The sequence below is a fragment of the Bos mutus genome, chromosome 5 (assembly GCF_027580195.1).
Source record: "Bos mutus isolate GX-2022 chromosome 5, NWIPB_WYAK_1.1, whole genome shotgun sequence".
In the NCBI taxonomy this organism is placed as follows: Eukaryota; Metazoa; Chordata; class Mammalia; order Artiodactyla; family Bovidae; genus Bos; species Bos mutus.
In genome coordinates, this window is record NC_091621.1 from 74,282,308 (window position 1) to 74,306,208 (window position 23,901).

The 23,901-nt window shown below is 38.4% G+C and overlaps 1 protein-coding gene across 1 annotated transcript in view; it reads right to left on the reverse strand.

Moving 5' to 3' along the window:
* LOC102270397 (pregnancy zone protein-like) overlaps positions 1-23,901 on the reverse strand; it is a 60,690-nt gene that overhangs the window by 17,728 nt on the left and 19,061 nt on the right. The window contains exons 10-23 of the mRNA XM_070371048.1: positions 23,234-23,348; positions 20,559-20,668; positions 19,707-19,868; positions 18,923-19,150; positions 14,213-14,276; positions 10,108-10,250; positions 9,397-9,546; positions 6,381-6,545; positions 4,729-4,822; positions 2,980-3,166; positions 2,370-2,598; positions 1,450-1,576; positions 1,127-1,248; positions 484-535 (exon numbers count right to left, since the gene is read on the reverse strand). Of these exons, the coding sequence (XP_070227149.1) occupies positions 484-535; positions 1,127-1,248; positions 1,450-1,576; positions 2,370-2,598; positions 2,980-3,166; positions 4,729-4,822; positions 6,381-6,545; positions 9,397-9,546; positions 10,108-10,250; positions 14,213-14,276; positions 18,923-19,150; positions 19,707-19,868; positions 20,559-20,668; positions 23,234-23,348 (1,948 nt within the window). The remainder of the gene's footprint in view (positions 1-483; positions 536-1,126; positions 1,249-1,449; positions 1,577-2,369; positions 2,599-2,979; positions 3,167-4,728; positions 4,823-6,380; positions 6,546-9,396; positions 9,547-10,107; positions 10,251-14,212; positions 14,277-18,922; positions 19,151-19,706; positions 19,869-20,558; positions 20,669-23,233; positions 23,349-23,901) is intronic.

Below are 23,901 nucleotides of genomic sequence, written 5' to 3' on the forward strand. Positions count from 1 at the left end.
TTTCTAAATGAATGGATGAAAATTTAGATGGTAATTTTAAGGGTTCATTAAAGATTGTTTTTCTCTATATGTTAGTGACCTAAAATTCTTCAAATAATTTGTTTAAACAAAAACACGAATACACTTAAACTATTAACTGAATAACCAAGAATACCAGTGCCGCAAAGATATTTCAATATTTGGAAAATTGTGTAGGAAGAAGTTTGGGAAGCAAGGTGTATTGGAAAGAATCCTGTCCGATAGTCATCAGCTTTAGTCCTCATTATTGGCCAAGAATTTTTAGGTGAATCTCTTTAACTTTTCGATGCCCTCATCAGGAAAAGATTGTTCTCCATCAAATGTTCTTTGATTTGCACATGGGATAATATACGTCTTTCGTTTTTTTTTTTTTCCACCAGAGAAAACGTGCCTCCAAGGGCATTTCACATCATATACTTTGGCAAGTGGCTTAACATAAAAATTTTATCTATTTCTGACACTTACCTGATGCACAGAGAAGTGTGTTGAAAGTTTCTTCTCTTTCTATTCCTTCAGGCTTTGTATTGAAAGAAGAAAATTAAGAAGAAAAGTTATCTGTATACATATGGAATCTAGAAAAAAGGTACTGATGACCCTATTTACAGGGAAGGAATAGAGAACAAACTTGTGGATACAGGGAGGAAGGAGAGGGTGGGGCGAATTGAGAGAGTAGTATTGACATATATGTATATATATATATTACTGTGTGTGAAATAGATAGCTAGTGAGAAGCTGCTGTATAGCATAGGGAGCTCAGCTCAGTGCTCTGTAATGACTTAGAGGGATGGGATTTGGGAGGTGAGTGGAAGGGAGGATTCAGAAGGAGGGGATACATGTATACATATAGCTGATTCACACTGTTGTACAGTAGAAGCTAATACAACATTGTAAAGCAATTATTCTTCAATTAAAAAATGAATTTAAAAAAAAGAGAAGTTATAATGTATCCGAGAAGAAGCAATCACTTTAGAAGAGAAAATGTTAGTGAAAGCTTGAGTTGTGGACATATTCATATTCATGGGAATGAAATGTCACTGCCACATACATGTTAGATAATGCGATTTCCATAATAAAGCTTCTGAGACTCAGAGAGATTAGACCTTCATACCTCAACTAGTAAAGGCTTGATAACGGTGTCCTTCTGTCCAATTTCTGGGAAGTGAGGCACCTTATTGCCACATAGTTCCTGAGACCGCAAGGCTTCTGCAGTAGCTGTGAAATTCACCTCTCCTGGGGAATAAAATTCTTAAGGAGTTAAACAGTGATCCTATATTGAATGGTTTCTTCTTTTTAAGCCTCTCCAATATATATAATTGTTTTCCTTCCATTGATCATTGTCAAAAGAGGAGAGAAAAGCATGCATCTGAGTGGGAGTGGAAAGCAATCATTACAACAAAAGAAGTAGGATTTGTGAACACCATTATCACTCACCCAGTGACTTTGGGGTCACAGCCCAGGACATGGTTCTCTGCTTGTTTCCACAGACACACTGAGATTCTTCATTCTTCTCTACTGGGATGGCCAAGAAGGCAGAAGAGGCCTCCAGCTGTATGCTCACCTGTCCCCCATTCCCACCCACAAGTTGGACAAAGAACACAGGGAAAAGGTCAGTAATGGGGTGTCAGGGAGGGGGGAGGGAAAGACGCTTAAAGGGACAATGCATACTAATGAGAGGCTTTGAGAAGCTGTTCAGACAAGGTAAATCCTGTCAGTATTTTGTAGTTTAGATGTTTGCCATAAGGACATTGAAAAACTGATGGGAATCAGGATAAATACTCAGGATTTAGGCTTGTGCCAACACAAGGAAGAAATATTTTTCTTTTGTTAGAGTGAAAAAATAATCAGGTGGGAGTAATATCTGAATTCAGGAATACACAAACAAAATACAGTCCTGGATGACTATAACCTTACCACCTTGGATCTGTTGGGGAGCTTTGTTCTTAGCACTTGAAAGTGAAAGTCTTATTCACTCAGTCGTGTCTGACTCTTTGTGACTGCCTGGACTGTAGCCCACCAGGCTCCTCTGTCCTTGGAGATTCTCCAGGCGAGAATACTGGAGTGGGTTGACATTACCTTCTCCAGGGGATCGTCCCAACCCAGGGATTGAATCCAGGTCTCCCACACTGCAGACAGATTCTTTACTATCTGAGCCACTAGGGAAGCCTGGATGGTTGTAACCTTACCACCTTGGACCTGTTGGGGAGCTTTGTTCTTAGCACCTATTCTAGTCCAAAATTAGGCCACATCGTATTCAATTATGATTTACTAGGAGATGACCTGGGAGAGATTTAGGAAATGCATGGTGTGTTCCTTCCTCCTAGCTTCACTTACATCCAGACAAGTGCCCTTACCCGAATGCAATGGGACAGATAGTTGAACACAGTGGCTTTGAGTGTGAAGGCTTCTCCTCGAACCACAGAATAGGGAAGAGTGAGTTCCAGGAAGAAGGGCTGGAAGGCTGTGAGAGAGATGGTGGGTGAGAGTCCAAGCCCTGCTGCTCCAGACAAGCAGAGGGCACTGGCCTTCCACTCCGTGATGGTGTCAGGGACCTTGATTGCCAACTCATGTTTGCCCCACATACTAGAGAGGGGAAAAAAGAAGACGAGAGTAAATGAATTCCTTTTCTTAAAAGCATGGACCACAGCTGACTCTAGAGCATGACACTTTAGAAACCCAGTGTGATAAATGCTAAACTCGATATAAAGTTTGGTGCTCCTAGAGAGGTTTCTGATTTTTTTTTTTTCTTTTTAGGGTCAAGGGTGGCTTTCTATTGTTTTAAGTATCTCAGGACCAAATTAGAAAAACAAAATTGCATTGTTTAGCTATGAGATAAATGAACTATGAATCTACACATCTATCAGAAAAGAGTGGGGCAGAACAGAAAGGACTGGGAGCCCTACGATTACACCAGAATCGTAGAGGAGGATTCAAATTCTCAGTTCCAAGCAGCACACAACTTACTCGAGTGGTATCAACTCCCAGATCCAGGTCTCAGGGAAATACTTCCGGATTGTTTCTTTCACTTTCATGGCTGAAGAGTCTTCTCTCGCACTCAATGGATAAACTCCCCTTGCATCTATACCTGCTAGAGGAGTGGCCATTCCATGTATGGGGCCTGGTAGTCTTTGTGAACTTGCTAGACCTGGAGCTGTGGAGAGACAACAAGAGGGCTTAATGTAAGCCTGAGTTTTATCATCAATTTCTCAGAGCTGCCTTATGTATCAAGTAGAACAAGGCCACATGCTCAGGGAATGGCTTTTATTAGAACAATTTACCCTACCACCTTCGTACTTTGTTTACTCATCTATTTGTCTTATTGGAAGGTTAATCCTGCTGCTTCATCAAATAGTTTAGAGGCAAATGTATTTTTCTCTAGAAATGAAAACAAATGTAACTCTCCCTAAGCTGATTTTTCAACTGGTGAAAGGAAGAATAAAGAGTAGTTTAACACCCCTATACCGCTCAGATGGTAAAGAATCCGCCTGCAATGTGGGAGACCTGAGTTTGATCCCTGGGTCGGGAAGACCCCCTGGAGGAGGGCACGGCAACCCACTCCAGTATTCTTGCCTGGAAAATCCCCATGGACAGAGGAGCCTGGCAGGCTACAGTCTATGGGGTCGCAAAGAGTCAGACATGACTAAGTGACTAAGAACAGCACAGCACATACTGCTTATGGGCTTCCCGGGTGTCACTAGTGGTAAAGAACCTGCCTGCCAATGTAGGAGCCATAAGAGACATGAGTTCAATCCCTGGGTCAGGAAGATCCTGTGGAGGCGGGCATGGCAACCCACTTCAATATTCAAGAATTCCATGGACAGAGGAGCCTGGCAGGCTACAGTTTATAGGCTCACAGAGTTGGACACGACTGAAGTGACGTAGCTCAGCACACAGTACAGGGGGAAACAGGATTTGTAGGCATCTCAGCATGGCTAGAGAAATGTCTCTGTTAGCAGCAGAAGAGAAAATAGAATCTTTTTGACTTTTCCTCTTTTCTATGTATACTTGAGATACACAAGGAGACTAACAGTATGTCTTCCAAAAGCTGAATTATTTTATTCTATTATTCAATTTGTCAGAATCACTGATTTCCATAAAAGAACGACAGAGGCAAATAATATCCATGTAATCGTTCACATTTCTCAGATCCCTTGCAGGTAGGGCACTGTGATTTGTGCCACTTCCACAGCTGGCTGTAAAGTCATGTGCATATCTACTCCTTCTCCCCCAAGATAGTAACCTTGAAAGGCATGCTGGAGATGGAGTCACAAGAGGAAAGCTGAATGAATCTCCTTGACAATGATTGGTCAGTGTTCTGACCAATGGAGGTGTTTTGAACAGCTCCTGGCCTCACAAGAAGTTTTTGTGAGAGCATTAAAATAAACTGTTAGGTGCTTAGACTCTGAGATGTGGGGGTTTGTTTGCTAAGATGGTATAATTTATCTTATCTTGACTAATTCAGATACTGAAGGCACAGTAGATAAAGAGGATTTAAAGTACCAAGACTGTATTTAATTTTGATCAGAGAGAGATAGAGAAATTATAATGTTTCATTTTTTTTTTCTAGAGAAAAAAGTTATTTGAGGAAATTTTACCAAGAAATTGCTGCAGAGTCATAACATTCAGTACTTAAAAAAATGGCTTTTTATCCCAACCTAGCAAAACGTTACTTTTCTTCTATTATTTTAGCGGATAAATAACTTTCACCCTTACCTCCATAGTTCATAGACATTCCTGGATATGGAAGCGGCTGACAAAAATGTGGCTTGTGGATTTTTGAGTTGGTAAAAATATTTAATCCTACAGACTGGAAGAAAAATAATTATTAAAGCATATTGGCAATCCAGTCTGGGGACTGGGATATTTTCTTACATCTGTATTATATACCCTTAGTATTATACATAGAACTCATAGGATTATCGTGAAAATTCCACCCAGTGGAGAAGAGAGGTATTTTATAAAAATGAAAATGGGGTCACAGAGAGTTCAGATCATCTAGTTGATGAATGGGAGTTGGGATTAGAATCCACTTCTGATTCCTATTTCTGAATTTTGTCTCCTATATGCTTAGTGCCCCTTTAATTATCTTTTGCCTCCAAGAAACTGAGTGTTTTAGCTTTGGATGTTTTTCTTCCCTTCCTCCCCCTGCCTCAAACCACACATTAACTTTGTTGCAGAGAATAGTTTTCCGTTTCTTTTCATTTGAAATTGTAGGGTTGCATATTGGAGATTTTTCTTCATAGTCATTACACTTTGCTTTGTTTTTATTGGGAAATACGCCTTTGCCTGAATATCTGTGTTCAACTCATCCCTTTTGTGATTTATCCTTTCGTTTTTTTCTTTCTCAGTTTTAAGTATACTGAAACTCTGCATGCAAAACACCCATTCAGACATCCACAGTAGCTTGATTCCTTGATTCCTGCTACAGACTTCCTCTTCAATATTAGTCACAGTTAAATACTACTTGCTGTGCTCTAGAGTGCTCGGGAAGCTGTGGGACTCTGAGGCACCGTTGTCAGTGGTGCCAGTGGTATGGAACAGGGAGAAAGAAGTCAGAAAGAAACATTTAACAGTTAATAAAGAGCCTTCTTTTTCTCCCTCCACCACCAACTGATTCCGGAGGCTCCAGAAAAGGGAGGTTTAAACTGCTCTCAGCTAAGCTGCAGACCTCCACAGCAGTAGGACACATGGCTTCCTCAAGGTATAGCGAGTGTTTTCAGTCCTTTTTGGTGGAGCTAAGATTTAATCTCACAACCCGGAAAAACTTCCCTTTCATAATTCTGCCTAACTGCAGTTAAAGATACACATTTGCTCTAATGTACCTAAGGCATGCTAATGTTTCTACTCCAAGTTTTGCAAATTCTTCTCTATGAACAGCTACTTTCAATTTACCTGAAATTTTACTGCACTGAAACTGTTGGCCGCAGTATTTTACTTTATGTATTCAGTCATTTGCTGATTCATTTATTGTGAAATGACTGTTACAGTGGTTGCCAACAGAGTATTCACTTTTTTTAAGGATGTCAGAGGCTCTGTGGGAAATGTTTGCTTTGTTTTTCTCACATATTGGAACCTCTGAGAATCACTGAGAGGATATATGATGGTGACAACTAGCCTTGGGATCAACTTGGTTAAAGTTGTGGGCCCTAAAAGTATACCCCTTGCTCTTAAAGTGCCAGAGAAATTCATGACTGACTGTCTGTGTGTGTACAAAGTTCTCCATGCCTCTGACCTTTCAATATTTTTCTGTTAATCATAGCTTTGTCTTTTGGTGGTTGAGAGGAAGATCAGATTCTAGAGCTCTTCTCCATCTTGATGATGAGGTAGAGATCAATTTAGGTTGTGTTTTTAGGAAAAGGAATTACCTCAAAGATACTGTAAGCATCGTCATCACTGATGAACTGCTTTGGAATGTAAATGATTCCATTGTGAGTTATGTCTTCCGCGTTGATGCATTTTTCCCCATCTTCGTTCATGGGGCCTCTATATCCCATGCTAAAGATTCTCTTTACCGATAGCAAATTATACACCTGCAAAGTAGAACAAAGGAAAAACTGTTATTTATTTTATAAAGTGAGATAATGTTCAATCTGGAGTTTAAGAGATCTTGGTGTTTATTTAACACTCCCATAGCAACATTGTAAAACATGACACAGAAATCATGGAGTGATATCAAAGGTTATGGATCCCAATCCTGTTGTTGTATGAAAGAAAATAATGTATAAAGAAATCAAATTCATTGATGAAAGACTCAGAGGTCATTTAGCTTGAGTAAGTCTAAAACTCAAGTTTCTTTGTCTCCCAGCCCAAATGCCTACTTTTTTTTTTGAATTTATCTTTTGAATTTTATTTATACTTATTGGTATATAATTGCTTTACAATGTGGTGTTAGCTTCTGCTATACAACAAAGCGAATCAGCTATATATATACATGTATCCGCTCCCTCTTGGAACATCCTCCCACCTCACGTCCCATCCCACCCCTCTAAGTCATAGCAGAGCACCAAGCTGAGCTTCCTCTGCTTTACAATAGGTTCCTGCTAACCATCTATTTTACACATGGTAATGTATATATGTCAGTCCTAATTTCCCAATTCGTCCCACTTTCCCCTTCCCCACCCTGTGTCTATATGTCATTCTCTCTATCTTCGTCTCTATTCCTGCCCTGGAAATAAGTTCATCAGTTCCATTTGTCCAGACTCTACATATATGTGTTAAGATATTTGGTTTTCTCTTTCTGACATACTGCACTCTGTTTGACAGACCCTAGGTCCAACTTTTAAAAGAAAGCAAAACGATAGAGAGTACAGAGAAGCATTATGAAACAATAGAAGTCCTTCATATCCATCACCTAGAAACAACCTCTGTAAATACTTAATATATTTCCTTTTCCCACTTTATGTGATTACATTCTTACCAAGTGTTTTTTTTTTTTTCCCCACTCTACTGCTTTAGGACCAAGTTTAACTCAGGAGGAAACTAGATGCAAACGTAACCTAGAAATAAATTTGTTCTAGTTCAGTTTTTGCCTAGTGCGTGCATGCTGAGTTGTTTCAGTGGTGTCGGATTCTTTGTGACCCTATGGACTGTAGCCCACCAGGCTCTTCTGTCCATGGGATTCTCCAGGCAAGAATACTGGAGTGGGTTGCCATGCCCTCCTCCAGGGGATCTTCCCATTCCAGGGATAGAAGCCGCATCTCTTATGTCTTCTATATTGGCAGGCAGGTTCTTTACCTGGGAAGCCTCATCATAAAGCCACCTGCTCAGTCGTACAGTATTCAGGCTGTTAAAGACACACTGACTCCATGCGGACCTGTTGTCATCTCTTATCTAAGCTGCTACCATAGCCTCCTATTTCCGCGCTTTCATTCTTGCTCCCATACTCTGAACAGCAAACAGGATCTTCATAACTAGGTAAATCTAAATCGTCGCTCTCCTGCTTTAAACTCCTCACTGATATATCACTGCCTTCGCTGTCAATTCAGTTCCTGGGTTGGGAGGATCCCCTGGAGAAGGAAATGGCAACCCACTCCAGTACTCTTGCTTGGAAAATCCCATGGACGGAGGATCCTGGTAGGCTACAGTCCATGGGATCACAAAAGAGTTAGACACGACTGAGCGACTTCACTTTCGCGTTTCACTTTGCTGTCAATGCCTAATTCCACTCCAAGTTCACAGTCCTCCTCATGATCTTCCTGACTTTTCATTCCACCTACTGCCTCTACCATCCTTTTCTCTCACCACTTTATGTAAGGTCATTACCATTTCCTTTGGAAACACTGTTGTTCTGGCCTCAGGACTTTCATGCTGCTTTCATTCTTTGCATTCCCTGCCCCTGCCCCTGTTATCTGACGATGCAAGAAGATATCCCCAATCACTACATTAAAACTTGTTCAACTGTTTTCTTCATCTCAACATCCTGTTTATTCCTTAAATGATACTTACCAACACTTAGAACTACTATATGTTGATATGTTTTTGTTGCTTGCTTGCTTAACACATGAGACTATGAATCTAAAATGGTCAAAGACCACATCTATTTTTCACGATTAGAACTCTTATTCTCAGAGCACTATGCTGTAGTCAAGATGCCATGGATATTTGTTAAATAAATAAATGGACAATGAAGACTGTAAAACTACTGAACTCTTTTACAAGTTTTTCATTATAAGAAACGTCTTTTTTTTTTTTTTTTTTTTTTTAGTGCTGCGCAGCATATGGGATCTTAATTCCTGGAGCAGGGATCTGAGATCCCCGCAGTAGAAGCAGAGTCTGATCTATGGGACCACCAGGGAAGTCCCAAGAAACATGTTTAAAAGACAAGTTTGATTGGAATCTTTTTTGTCCATACTTAAAACAAATAAGTGCCTGGACTTTGGAGAAGATTTAAAAATTTGACATTTCACATACTATCTGGAATTGTAGTGTGTTAGACATAGCATTGAATAAAATTTGGTTCAAGTTCTACCTTTAAAATATATTTTTTGGTGCATTGTTTCTATAGTTGCTTAATCTAACTCTGCTGTGTTTTCTTATTTCATAAAATGAAGGTAATAATGCTCTCCTTAAGGAATTATTCATTTCTTTACTCATTAAAAATGTGTTGAGCATCTTTTACATGTGAGGACTGTGTAAGGCACAGGTGAGCAAGACTGCTCAGTCTTTGATACATTGTAGCAGACAATGAAGTGAGATTATCTGTGGAAAGCATCTTGTGCAATGTCTTTTTCAGAAACAAGTAGAATTCAAACTCTTATGTGACTTAGTGCACTATTCCTGACACTCTAAAGAACTTGTCCTTTGCAGGTATAATTTTCAGCTTCCAGAAATGGTCATATCATGTGTGCATTTTCTGATATCCAAGACTGAGATGGGACTCACTGACTGAGGTGAGAACTCAGCTTCAGGCTTCATTAGTAGGACACTCTTGTCCACGGCTCGGAGGCCACAGAGAGAGTAAGGAGCGGCTGTGATCTTCAGGCTGGTGTTTGAGGCTGGGAGGCCTTGGGCTGAGGAGAAGCTCAGATTTACCTGTAAGGAGGATATAATTATAGCAATGAATTTTCCAATTGTTTCAATCTTAAGACACTCTTCTACCCCAGGCTTCCCATGTGGTGCTAGTGATCAAGAATCTACCTGCAATGCAGGTAAGAGATTCGGGTTTGATCCCTGGACCAGAAAGATCCCCTGGAGGAGGGCATGGCAACCCACTCCAGTATTCATGCCTGGAGAATCCCATGGACAGAGGAGCCTGGTGGGCTATGGTCCATAGGGTCACAAAGAGTTGGATATGAGTGAAGCAATTTAGCACACAGCACACACCCCAGGAAAGTCCCTAGAATATATTTTGAATTCCTCATGAATTTTCAGATAAAACAAGAGACTTGCAAGAAATCGTGCCAATGGCCACCTGCTTTGAACTTCTCCATTAGACTGCTCAGGTTTTGTTATCATTCTCTGCTGTTAGAGATCCTTTGGCAGAAAGTTTTAGAAGCACTACCTGACAGTCTTTTAATGAACATAAGTTCCTTATTTTCCATGCTTCAAAAAGAGGCGATGAAGAAAAAGACTGGGCTTAAACAAAACACCCACCTTATTGGCAAAACAGTTTTCAATGTCGAGCTCCTCAGTATCTGCGATAACTTCTCCATTAGGTAAAATGGTATAAACAAGTAACTGGGCTATAGGAGCAATGTCCGATTCCACTCGGAAGGAGAGGGAAAATACCCCTTTTACTACAAAGTAAAGAAAGTTCAAGATAATAGATTAGGAAGAGGGAAGAGCTTCAGTTTTATAAAGAGGAGCCTCTCAAATTATTTTACTTATTTACATGTGGAGTGTACTAAAGTTACAAAAAGACTTGCCTTTATGCCATTGTGCTTGCAGTGAAAGTTAAAGCGTTAGTTTCTCAGTCATGTCTGACTATGTGACTCCGTGGACTGTAGCCCTCCAGGCTCCTCTGTCCATGGAATTCTTCAGGCAAGACTACTGGAGTGGGTTGCCATTCCCTTTTCCAGGGGATTTTCCCCACCTAGGGATCGAACGTGGATCTCCTGCATTGCAGGCAGATTCTATGCAGTAGTATTCAGTAAACATATGCTGAACCACTGATATTAATATTTTCCTTAAAGATGTAGATTACATTGTTAATTTCCTCTGCTTAAGAAAGAAAGAACATTTAGTAAGTCTCTATTTTTAAATAAAAAAAAAAGACATTAAGAAGTCAAGAGAGAAGAACTTCTAGACATCTTTAATGATCTCTATGATCAAGTCAGCACAAGTTTTGTCATATGAATGTGCTTAGTCGCTCAGTCATGTCCAGGAAAGCCTGTCATATGCATGAGGGGAAGTCAAAGAATGCTACACAATCTTTACCTTCTGGCCATTTACAATAGAGCAGAGATACAGGTTCAATTGGTAAAGAATTGGCCTGCAGTGTAGGAGACCCTGGTTCAATTCATGGGTTGGGAAGATTTCCTGGAGAAGGGATAGGCTACCCACTCCAGTATTCTTGGGCATCCCTAGTGGCTCAACTGGTAAAGAATCTGCCTGCAATGTGGGAGGCCTGGGTTCAACCCCTGAGTTGTGAAGACACCCTGAATGAGGGCATGACAACCCATTCCAGTACTCTTGCCTGGAGAATCTCCATGGACAGAGGAACCTGGCAGGCTACAGTCCCTGGGATTGAAAAGAGTCGGACATGACTAAGTGACAAAGCACAAGCAGAGGTACACATAATCATGTACAAAATATAGTATGCCTCTGATTTTTATAATGCATCTATTTTAGTTGTTTTCTGTGTGAATTACATAGTGTTTAATTCACGCACCTTTAATCTTGTTCTGTCTGATCTTTGTAGCTTAAATTTATTTTAAAGCTGTTGTCCTATACATCTATAGAATATTTGAGGGCAACTTGTGGCAAAATACACAAAACAGCAGGGTTAAAATAAATGTGAACTAGTGGCTGATTCATGTTGTTGTATGGCAGAAACCAATACACCATTGTAAAGCAATTATCCTCCAATTAAAAATAAATTTAGAAAATGAATTAGTAAAAAAAAAATTGAAGTAGTAAAACTAAAACCATATGGAATTGAATTTCTGAAGCAGGGTTAAACATAAGCAGGAATTAATTATTAAGAGGCCATAACGAATGATTAAACAAGAGTACTTAAATATAACAGTTTCCCAGAAATCCAAGACAAATGGAAAAACAACCATTTACATAGCTATTGTTAAAATAAAGTATGCTTTATCTTATGGAAAGAGACACTTCCTTCTCCCCATTTCACCTCTCAAGATACTTAATATACTATGTAGGATTTGCCTGGAGGGTCCCATGGACAGAGGAGCCTGGTGGGCTGCAGTCCATAGGGTCACTGGGAGTCAGACGCGACTGAGTGACTTCACTTTTACTTTTCACTTTCATGCATTGGAGAAGGAAATGGCAACCCACTCAAGTCTTCTTGCCTGGAGAATCCCAGGGACGGGGGAGCCTGGTGGGCTGCCTTCTATGGAGTCGCACAGAGTCAGACACGACTGAAGCGATTTAGCTGTAGCAGCAGTGAAAGTTAAAGTCTCTCAGTTACGTCCGACTCTCTGCGACCCCATGGACTATACAGTTTATGAAATTCTCCAGGCCAGAATACTGAGAGGGTAGCTTTTCCCTTCTCTAGGGGATTTTCCTAACCCAGGGATCAAACTTAGGTCTCTGGCATTGCAGGCAGATTCTTTACCAGCTGAGCCACAAGGGAAGCAGGAACTAATTTTGAAGAAATTTCCTCATGAGGAAATTTCGTTTTTGATACGCTATTGGGAACAAACTTACCTGCTCTAGAAAAACCAATATAATGTTCAGTCCCATAAAAATCCATGATAAATGGAAAATTAGAGGGACTGTTCCATATTTGAGTACCTGAATTAAATTTTTTTAAGCAATAAAAAAATTTAGTAAGAGAGATTTTTATCTAGATAAGACATTTTATGGACCTAAGGAGAATCTATGGTGAGCAGGGTTTAGAGTGGTATGTCTTCATTATGGCCTTGGTTGTCTCATGCTGCTGGGAAAATGGATAGACTAGAAAAAAAAAGCTTTCATTTAGTGATACAGTTAGTAGAAATTTAATAACAAATGAATTTGAAATTCAAAGAATCACAAGATTTTAAGCACAATCTAAAAGTCATGATTAATTATAAAGGTCTTTTTAGTCCAGCTTTTTATGATTAGTTCAACAAAGGTGGTGAATAGTAGAGTTAGGAGATTAAATAAAAATCAATCTTCATTTGGAAAGTTTTGAAGAATGTTGAAGTGCAATGCTGGCTTTATGTTGTGTTGAACTGCTTGAATAAAAAGAGAGAAAGGGCCACTAGAGAAATAGAGTGAAAATTCTTGGCACAGTAGTTTATCTTAAGCAAGTTGAGACTTTTTTTTTGGCTAGCAATTTTTCTACTTTACAAAATAAAGAAATACTACTTAGTTCTAAGTTCTTCCATTAGAATTTTTAATAAAGCATGGGATTTAGTTAAACACATAAGCAGAAGAGTGTACAAAAAATATGGCATCTTAAGGGCAATGACCATGTTTTATTAATGTTTTTATGCAAAGCTCCTGTTATGAGCTATATCAAGATAGAAAGATAGACTCTCTTGAAGTATAGTTTTAATGGGGAAACTTTTTTTCCAAAAAATTTAACAGTTGTAAATCATAAAGAAATATCTTAACTTTCATTTATGAATTAGTTTAAAAATATGTATTGCATACCCACTGTGTGTCAGGTACTATTGTGAGAAATGGTGTGTCAAAAATAAAAGACAAATATGTTCTAATCTTTATAATATGTATTCTTTATTTTTCTTGAAAATATTCACTCACCTTGGGTGAATGGACTTTTTAATCTTTCCAAATATGCTTTTGTTAATAAAAATTGCTTTAGTAAACTGATAGCCTATAATTCAAATGAACAGGAAAAAAGGGACGCTACTTATGAGATTTAGTCTGGGGATATGTAACAAAGAGACTAAACATATGTATCTTTGGTAATAGAGTCTTTCTTGAAAAGTTAATTAACAGATATCAATGGATATTTATGATTCAAGAAAACCCAGAAGGAAAGTATGATCTAAAAGAGAGAGGCAGGAAGACAAGTGAGAGACTTGAAGATGGTGTGTTGCTAGCATTTAAGACAGAAGAGGCCATAAACTAAGGAACGCAGGTCTTCAGAAGCTGCAAAAGGTGAGGAAACAGGTAAGCCTCTAGAGTTCCAGAAGGAATTTCATTCTGCTGACACCTTGATGTTAGCCCAGTAAGACTTCTTTCTACAGAACTACAAGATAGTAAATTTGTGTGGTTTTTAGCCAGCCAGCTTCCTACAGAAGCAATAAGAAACTAATACAAAATCATACAGAGTAAAATATTTCTTTGGTGATTATTTTCATTTTTCAGTTATTTTCTGAATTAAAAAATTTAATAATAAAATGAATATATTTTACTTTAGAAATAAAATTTAAAATATAGAAACACTATAAAAAGGATTTTAAAAAGTACTAAAATGAACCTAGTATTCTTATTTTTAAAATTAGCTTCCCGTCTTTGGTTGATGGAAGAAAGTTGGTAGCCATTTGCTCTGATGTAAGAAATAGCTAAAGTGTTTAGGGCAATTTAAGAGAAAAAAATAAGAAATCCTGAAAATACTTACACTCTCCTTGTTTAATGGATAACACATGGGTTTCTGATTGAGCGATGCTTCCTCTTGCTTTGATCTGAAGACAGAGGGAAATATGTTTATTATCATTTTAAAGGGTAGTCATTAAACTTACATATTTATAATATACAAATAACATATTTATAATTTACAAACAACAAGAATCTTACTACTTCAACCCCAAAGTTACTTTTGTTTACTAAATTTCTCTTCCAATATTTTCCAATTTGTGTAGTTTAAGTAATAAACTTCAAACAATATACTTTAAATAACAAACATGTAATTTTACAATGTTTTAGAATTTTCTTACTATTTACTACTTATCTTGGATATTGATATTTTAAATTTACATATTCTTTCAACATATATTTTAAGCATCTATTATATGCAAAGCAATATATAGTGAAGGGAGGTATAAAATATTGGAGAAGGCAATGGCACCCCACTCCAGTACTCTTGCTTGGAAAATCCCATGGACAGAGGAGCCTGTTAGGCTGCAATCCATGGGGTCGCTAAGAGTCGGACACGACTGAGCGACTTCACTTTCACTTTCATGCATTGGAGAAGGAAATGGCAACCCACTGCAGTGTTCTTGTCTGGAGAATCCCAGGGACGGGGGAGCCTGGTGGGCTGCCGTCTCTGGGGTCGCACAGAGTTGGACATGACTGAAGTGACTTAGCATAGCATAGCATTATCTATTGCTGCCTTTATTTAAAAAAAAAAAAAAACAGAAAAAAATTAAAAGTACTTACACTCTCCATGTGTCTGGTACTGAACTAAATAATTTTAAGATTTTTATTTTTTTCTGGCAATAACTCTAAGTTGTTATTATTCAGTTGCTCAGTTGTGTCTGACTATTTGCAACCCCACGAACTGCAGCACACTGGGCTTCCCTGTCCTTCACCATCTCACAGAGTTTGCTCAAACTCACGTCCATTAAGTCGATGATGCCATCCAACCATCTCATCCTCTGTTGCCCTCTTTTCCTCCTGCCCTCAATCTTTCCCAGCATCAAGGTTTTTTGCAATGAGTCAGCTCTTTGCATCAGGTGGCCAAAGTATAGGAGCCTCAGCTTCAGCATCAGTCTTTCCAATCAATATTCAGGGTTGATTTCCTTTAGGACTGACCAATTTGATCTCCATGCTGTCTAAGGGACTTTTCAAGAGTCTTCTCTAGCACCATAGCTAGAAGGCATCAATTCATTGGCGCTTAGCTTTCTTTATGGTCCACCTCTCAAATCCGTACATGACTACTGGAAAAACTAGAGCTTTGACTATATGCACCTTTGTAGGCAAAGTGATGTCTCTGCTTTTTAATACACTGTCTAAGTTTGTCATAGCTTTTCTTCCAGGAGCAAGCGTCTTTTAATTTCATGGCTGCAGTCACCATCTGCAGTGATTTTGGAGTCCAAGAAAATAAAGCCTGTCACTGTTTCCATTATTTCCCCATCTATTTGCCATGAAGTGATGGGACTGGATGCCATGATTTTAGTTTTTTGAATGTTGAGTTTTAAGCCAGCTTTTTCACTCTCCTCTTTCAGCTTCGTCAAGAGGTTCTTTAGTTTCTCTTTGCTTTCTTCCATTAGGGTAGTGCCATTTGCATATCTGAGGTTGTTGATATTTCTCTCAACAATCTTGATTCCAGCTTGTACTTCATCCATGCTGGCACTTCACATGATGCACTCTGCATAGAAGTTAAATGAGCAGGGTGACAATATACGGCCTTGACATACTCTTTTTCCAATTTTGAACCAGTCCATTGTTTCATGTCCGGTTCTAACTGCTGCTTCTTGACCTGCATACAGGTTTCTCAGGAGGCAGATAAGCTGATCTTGTATTCCCATCTCTTTCAGAATTTTCCACAGTTTGTTGTGGAAAACTGTGTCAAAGGCTTTGGTGTAGTCAGTGAAGCATAAGTATTCAAGAAAATTAAATACACTAAAAAGCCTCTTGAAAGTGAAAGAGGAGAGTGAAAAAGTTGGCTTAAAGCTCAACATTTAGAAAACGAAGATCATGGCATCTGGTCCCATCACTTCATGGGAAATAGATGGGGAAACAGTGGAGACAGTGTCAGACTTTATTTTGGGGGGCTCCAAAATCACTGCAGATGGTGACTGCAGCCATGAAATTAAAAGACACTTACTCCTTGGAAGGAAAGTTATGACCAACCTAGATAGCATATCGAAAAGCAGAGACATTACTTTGCCAACAAAGATCCATCTAGTCAAGGCTATGGTTTTTCCAGTGGTCATGTATGGATGTGAGAGTTGGACTGTGAAGCAGGCTGAGTGCTGAAGAATTGATGCTTTTGAAGTGTGGTGTTGGAGAAGACTCTTGAGAGTCCCTTGGACTGCAAGGAGATCCAACCAGTCCATTCTGAAGGAGATCAGCCCTGGGATTTCTTTGGAAGGAATGATGCTAAAGCTGAAACTCCAGTACTTTGGCCACCTCATGTGAAGAGTTGACACATTGGAAAAGATTCTGATGCCGGGAGGGATTGGGGGCAGGAGGAGAAGGGAACGACAGAGGATGAGAAGGCTGGATGGCATCACTGACTCGATGGACGTGAGTATGAGTGAACTCCAGGAGTTGGTGATGGACAGGGAGGCCTGGTGTGCTGGGATTCATGGGGTCGAAAAGAGTCGGACACGACTGAGTGATTGAACTGAACTGAACTGAACTGAAGGTAAAATTTCATGCAAAGATGGGCACAATAAAGGAAAGAAATGGTGTGAATCTAACAGAAGTAGAGGATAAGAAGAAGTGGCAAGAATATACAGAAAGTGAAAGGAAAGGAAAGTGAAGTTGCTCAGTCGTGTCTGATTCTTTGCAACCCCATGGACTATAGCATACAAGACTCCTCTGTCCATGGGATTTTCCAGGCAAGGGTACTGGAGTGGGTTGCCATTTCCTTCTCCAGACGATCTTCCCGACCCAGGGGTCGAACCCGGGTCTCCCACATTGCAGGCAGATGTTTTATCATCTGAGCCACCAGGAAAGCCTCTAGAACATACAGAAGAACTGTATAAAAAAGGACTTCAGTTCAGTTCAGCTCAGTTGCTCAGTCGTGTCCAACTCTTTGCAACTCCATGAACCGCAGCACACCAGGCCTCCTGTCCATCACCAACTCCCAAAGTTTACCCAAACTCATGTCCATTGAGTTGGTGATGCTATTCAACCATCTCATCCTCTGTCGTCCCCTTCTCCTCCTGCCTGACCTTGATAACCACGATGGTGTAATCCTTCACCTAGAATCAGACAACCTGGAGTGTGAAGTCAAGTGGGACTTAGGATGCGTTACTATGAACAAAGCTAGTGGAGGTGATGAAATTCCAGCTGAGCTATTTTAAATCCAAAAGATGATGCTGTGAAAGTGCTGCACTCAATATGCCAGCAAATTTGGAAAACTCAGCAGTGGCCACAGGACTGGAAAAGGTCAGTTTTCATTCCAATCCCAAAGAAAGGCAATGCCAAAGAATGCTCAAACTACACCGCACAGTTGCACTCATTACACATGCTAGCAAGGTTATTCTCAAAATCCTTCAAGCAAGACTTCAGCAGTATGTGAACCGAGAACTTCCAGATGGTCAAGCTGGATTTAGAAAAGGCAGAGGAACCAGACATCAAATTGCCAACATCCACTGGATCATTGAAAAAGCAAGAGAATTCCAGAAATACATCTACTTCTGCTTCATTGACTATGTTAAAGCATAAATACTATCTTCAGTATTCAGGTGAAATGATTGACATTATTCTTTACAGATGAAATTAAGTAAATTACCTGAGGTCACATAACTAGGAAGCAATAAAACTAGGATTCTAACTTACTGTCAATTATTCTACTTTTTTTAGAATTACAAAAATACTATATATAGTTTATGTTCCTATACAGAATTTTCTACACATAAGGTTTTTTTTTGTTGTTCAAAAGTCTTACTTGGGTAACTACCAGCTTTGAATATTTCTAATTTTTTGACATAAATAGGTATACTGACCCCAAAAGTATCATACCAATTTATAATATGCCTGTCAATGTACTTTTCCCTATAGTCACACACAAGTTCTTCAACTTGTAAATTATTTAGAACTTTTATAGGAGTAAAAGTCTACTGCTTTATTTTTAAAATTTTCATTTCTCCCAATTAAGGTAAAATTCAACGTTTTTTTCCTAAAGATTGTTTATACATTTTATTTCCTATTGACTGTTTTGATTTTTATCTTTTGTCTATTGATCTACTGAGTTCTATGATAAAACATTCTTTTTGACTAATATGTCACCTAAGTGCTTTCCTCTTCTGTTAAATAATTTTCCAATGGAACTCAGAAAAAAAAATGAAAAAAACAAAGTTTCAGGGGAGACTAGAACATGAATGAAAAATTAAGGCATTAATTTGTTAGGAAGCAACTTCTTTTCACTCATAAACACAGAAATTATATCGATATAAAGGGCATTATTTAGATACAAATTCTATCTTTTTAGTTGGAACTTCCCTGGTGGCTCAGTGGAAAAGAATCTACTTGCAGGCAGGAGACCTGGGTTCGATCCTGAATTGGGAAGATCCCCTGGAGAAGGACATGGCAACCCATTCCATTATTCTTACCTGGGAAATCCCAGTCACAGAGAGTCAGACATGACTTATCAACTAAATAGCAATCTTTTAGGGTTTATATAATTAGGAAGAGCTACAGTGGCTTTTAGTCTTACCAAATAATAAAAGGTTAATTCCCTTTCATCTGTCAGAATCTGTCCATTCAGGATGTAGTGCACCCGAATCTCCTGTGTTTGCCCACAGATCACAGTATCAGCCACAGGTTCAAGCTGAATGTAACTCTTGCTTGGGGAGAAAATATGACTTGCAGTGTGCGTTGCTGGTATGTGAGATTCTTCAAGCCACCTGCTATCAAAACAGTGGCTATTCTGTTTGTAAATGACCTAATGGATAGAATAAAGGTCTTAAGTAAGTTATTTTTATTAACATTTTATATATATATATAAACATTTTATATATATACAAACATTATATATATATATATATATATATATATAAAACATTTTATATATATGTAAAGTCACTCTGTCATTAGCTGAAGATTTTTTAAGACCCATGCTTACTTGATTTCATTATAGGCTGCCTTCCAAAATAAAATATAATCTATAAACAACTTTCCGTTAAGTTTATTTAAAGCTACACTGTATGAATTTAGTCACATTCACTCATAATTAAGATCAATAACTTTTTCTTAATACCCTTATGGTTGTACATTGCATAAGGACATTAGAATATTTCACACAAAATGAAAATAGTGGTTTACCAAAGAAACAACTAAAATCTAGTTTGTAATAAAGCTATAAAAATGTTGGATTTTCAAGGGACTATCAAGATGGTTTAATAAATGTCTCCTGAAACTAGATCATGTCATAAAGTCTAAAATGAAAGCTTTCTGAGAGAACTTTTTGTGTCTTATTTTGTATTTAGATTTCCACTTACCCCAACTGAAATGAAAGAAGATGTGAAGTTACTGGTATCAATGGAAAAGTTCACCAAACCGTGCTCATTTGTAGTAAATCTGGCACTATACTGAAACATATCCACATTGACCACTACAGTCTCATTGGGGATTGGCTGATCCTTCTCATTGACTAGAAGAACCTAGAAGTAGAAAAGAGAAATAAGAAAGTGAAAGCTGATTTCAGGTGGTATATCGCAATAACATTTTCCACTCTATTGTGTTCACTTCTTGGCCATTGTCATCTAATGAAGATCTTAGAATATAAAAGTAAGATTTGTTTTCTGGGCTGTAAAATATTTTTCTTTTTGATGTTTTTGTTTAGATAACTTATGAGTGTTTAATTGAGAACTGCCAACAGTAGATTCATGGTGTTACCTTCCCCAGTTTTCTTCATCTTTGTTGTTCTGTATCTCATTATAAGGCTTCTTTTTGTTTTTGTTGTCACTGTTTAGTTTCTCAGTTGTGTACTACCTTTTGCGACCCCATGGACTGTAACCTGCCAGGCTCCTCTGTCCATGGGATCTCCTGGAGTGGGTTACCATTTCCTTCTCCAGGGAATTTTCCCAACTCAGGGATCAAACCTAGGTCTCCTGCTTGGCAGGTAGAGTCTTTACTGCTGAGCCACCAGTGAAGCCCTATATAAGGTATTTGCCTTTTAAGTTTTTATAATTTCTTTACTCACTCTAAATAAATGTTTGTTTTTATAATAAATTTTGCTTTTGTATAATAAAAGAATTTTGATGAATTTAAAAGATAAGTTTTGATATAAAAATTGGTTTTCCTAGAAGTCATATGCCCCCAAATATGTTTACATTGAAAAGAAACTTTACCTGCCCAAAGAAAGGAAGCCCACGTCTGTAATGTGAATGCACTTTTGTAAATTTCAGTTTGCTTAAGGTGTTTGTGATTTCACTTGATCCATGTCCGGTTAATTCCAACCCTGAAGAATAATTCAGAGAAGTTGAACTGTTCTATATGTTCTATTCACCTCACCTCCTATCCCATCCCAGCTTCACTCCATTATAACAAAAAAAGTCCATATACTCTTATTCTTTCATTGAGATCTATAATTCCTCAATTCTCTGGTTTCACAAATATCCTGCTTGTTCCATCCATGTTCTTGAGGAGATTTTCTCCTCATTTCCTCAGAGATCTTGCTCTGTCTTGCTCCTCCCCAGCAACCATCTGGGAACAACTTCATTCTTCACACTGGCCTAAAAATATTCTTAAATTTCTGTCACAAACCCCTTCCCCAGCAAAAGCCTTCTTTTCAGCACATGGCAAGAAGTATAGCCAATACCCAGGGCTTTTTCATTCAGTGAAGTGTGATCTGTATATTATCTCCATTATCTAAAGCCTTCCTCCTGTCAAAAGAAACTATTTTTTCATTCTCCGCAACTCTAACCCTATGTGTGCTCAATCACCTAGTCATGTCCAGCTCTTTGTGATCCCATGGGCTGTGGCCTGCCAGGCTCCTCTGTCCTTGGGATTCTCCAGGCAAGAATACCAGAGTGGGTTGCCATTTCCTTCTCTAATCCTATGTCTTCTAGTTTTATTCTACCTATTTACCTAATCTTCTGACTGTAGTTGTTTCAGTTTTTGAGCCCCTCCTTGTCCACCTCTAGCCTCAATTTAGCAATGATAATTAACTTACTTTCAGAACACTTGCTTTTTCTCTTAGGATGATCTGAATACAGTAAGAATGGTTTCAGATTTACATTTCGAATCCTGATTTTGCTCAGACTTTTCTTTTGAAATTGTCCATTGAGTGAATCAACTGACATTTTGATATTCCAAGCTATGATGAATTGTCTTAGACAAATCCTCATCACCATAATTCTTTCTCATCTTTTCTTTATCTTGGTTAATGATATTTCCATTTCCCAGACCCCCAAAATTGTAGTCTTTGGGGTCTTTTTGGATAGTATTCTGATTTAACACATTGTAATATATTTTTCATCTAGCCTGTCCTTTCCATGCCTGCTAAAATTAACTTTTTTTCCCTGTTCTTATATATTTTTTTAAATTGAAATAACAATAAAAAAATAAAAGTGACTATTTTAATCAAACTTTTACTTTACAAATATAAAAATATAACCAAAGCCCTCTTTTGCATTGTATAATTATAATATATGCCATGTTCTTTTCTCTGAGTAGTCTAAGTAGTGTATGTTCTATATAAAACTACTAAATGGCAATTGGAAAATATTCAATAGCTTGAGGGGAAAAAACTAAAAAGTTTTACTCAAATGTTTCAAATCACATTTAGGATTGACATCCCTTTGAAGAAAAGTGAAATTTGTGTTTTTTTCTATGTAATGAAAACATGATTTTTAAAAAGTGGATAATATTCAAAATAGCATTATGATAATTCTGGGTATGAACTCATACTTTTAATAGCATTAACAGATTTTTTTAATACTTTTTATCATTGCCTTCCCTTGTAATTAGCATTGTATGGTTCAGTTGCTATTTTTTTATATTTGAGGGTTCTGTTAAGTTAGCATTTTATTTGGAATTAACAATTATTTTATTTATGTGATAGTTTTTTTGGAATTAACTTAAAAAATAGTTTATTAGGTCATTCTCCTTAAATATAGCTGAAGATATCCAATGCTTTCATAATAAAGTCTAACCTCTCTAGTATACAATTTACTTTTCTAAACACCTTAGCACCAACCTACTTTTAAAGATTCCTTTGGGACTGAAGACATCTGTTTTATGCTTATTATGCTTTTCTGGTGAACTGTTTCAAAGCGGGCATCCCTGGTGGCTCAGATGGTAAAGCCTCTGCCTGCAGTGCGGGAGACCCGGGTTCGATCTCTGGGTTGGGAAGATCCCCTGGAGAAGGAAATGGCAACCCACTCCAGTATTCATGCCTGGAAAATTCCATGGACTGAGAGGCACCTTAGAGCCTGATAGGCTACAGTCCCTGGGGTCGCAAAGAGTTGGGCAGGACTGAGCGACTTCACTTTGACTGTTTCGAAATACAATCCATTCTATTCAAATCTGCTCAAATGCTACCTTTTAGAAGTTTTTTTTTTTTTGGTCTATATTAGAATAACCTATCTCTCTTCACACTCATTGTGCCCTTATTTATTAACACTTCCTGTGAAAACTTTATGGTGCATGCCAAGTCGCTTCAGTCGTGTCTGACTCCTTGCGACCCTATGGACCATAGCCCGCCAAGTTCCTCTGTTGATGGGATTCTCCAGGCAAGAGTCCTCGAGTGGGTTGCCATGCCCTCCTCCAGGGGATCTGGCAGGCGGTTTCTTTATCACTAGTGCTACCTGGGAAGCCTCCAAATTTTATTATGGTTATATGTAATACATAGATACATATATACATAGCCATTTATATGTATAATTTCTTTTTAGATTCCTAATTCCTTGAGGGGAGAGACCATATCACTAACACAGTCCCCAGAAACTAGAAAGTATTTTACATGGATTGAATATTTGATAAATGTTCAACAAGTTAATACACATTTAATAATGATACAAACCTGTTCCCTCCTCTCTGACCTTGGCTTCCACTTGTAATGTCCTCTCATATCCTTTTTGTTTCAGCTGAAGTGATTTAGCATTTACTAGTTGTGTGAAACAACCTTCATCATCTGCCTGAAAAGAAAGGAAGAGAAATCCTGGGTTCTCTGATTTGTGATTTAAAAAAGTCAGTTTTCAACCAATGACGATTTTGTGTTGGCCACAGAAGAAAATTTTACAAATGTTTTGTTCACTTTTTGGGTTCTTATCTTTTCCCCCAGGTGATACAAAATTTGTTCACTAATCATTTCATCAAATCATTGCCAACCTTTGCTTTCTCCCCTCGCTTCTGAAAGCCTATCCCATTTCTGTCATATTAAACTTTCCTTCCTATGTGGCGCTAGTGATAAAGAACCTGCCTGCCAATGCAGGAGACACAGGAGATGCAGGTTCAATTACTGGATTGGTAAGATCCCCTGGAGGAGGTCATGGCAACTGACTCCAATATTCTTGCCTGGGAAAGCCCTTGGACAGAGGAGCCTGGTGAGCTATAGTCCATAGAGTCGGAAAGAGTTGGACACGACTAATGCAATGTATGACCAACTCAGAGAGTCATTTCCTAGGCAGGTTGATAGGGAGTCTAGGGGTCCCCAAGGAGAGAGGGGTCTGGAATTCTCAAGGAGGAAGA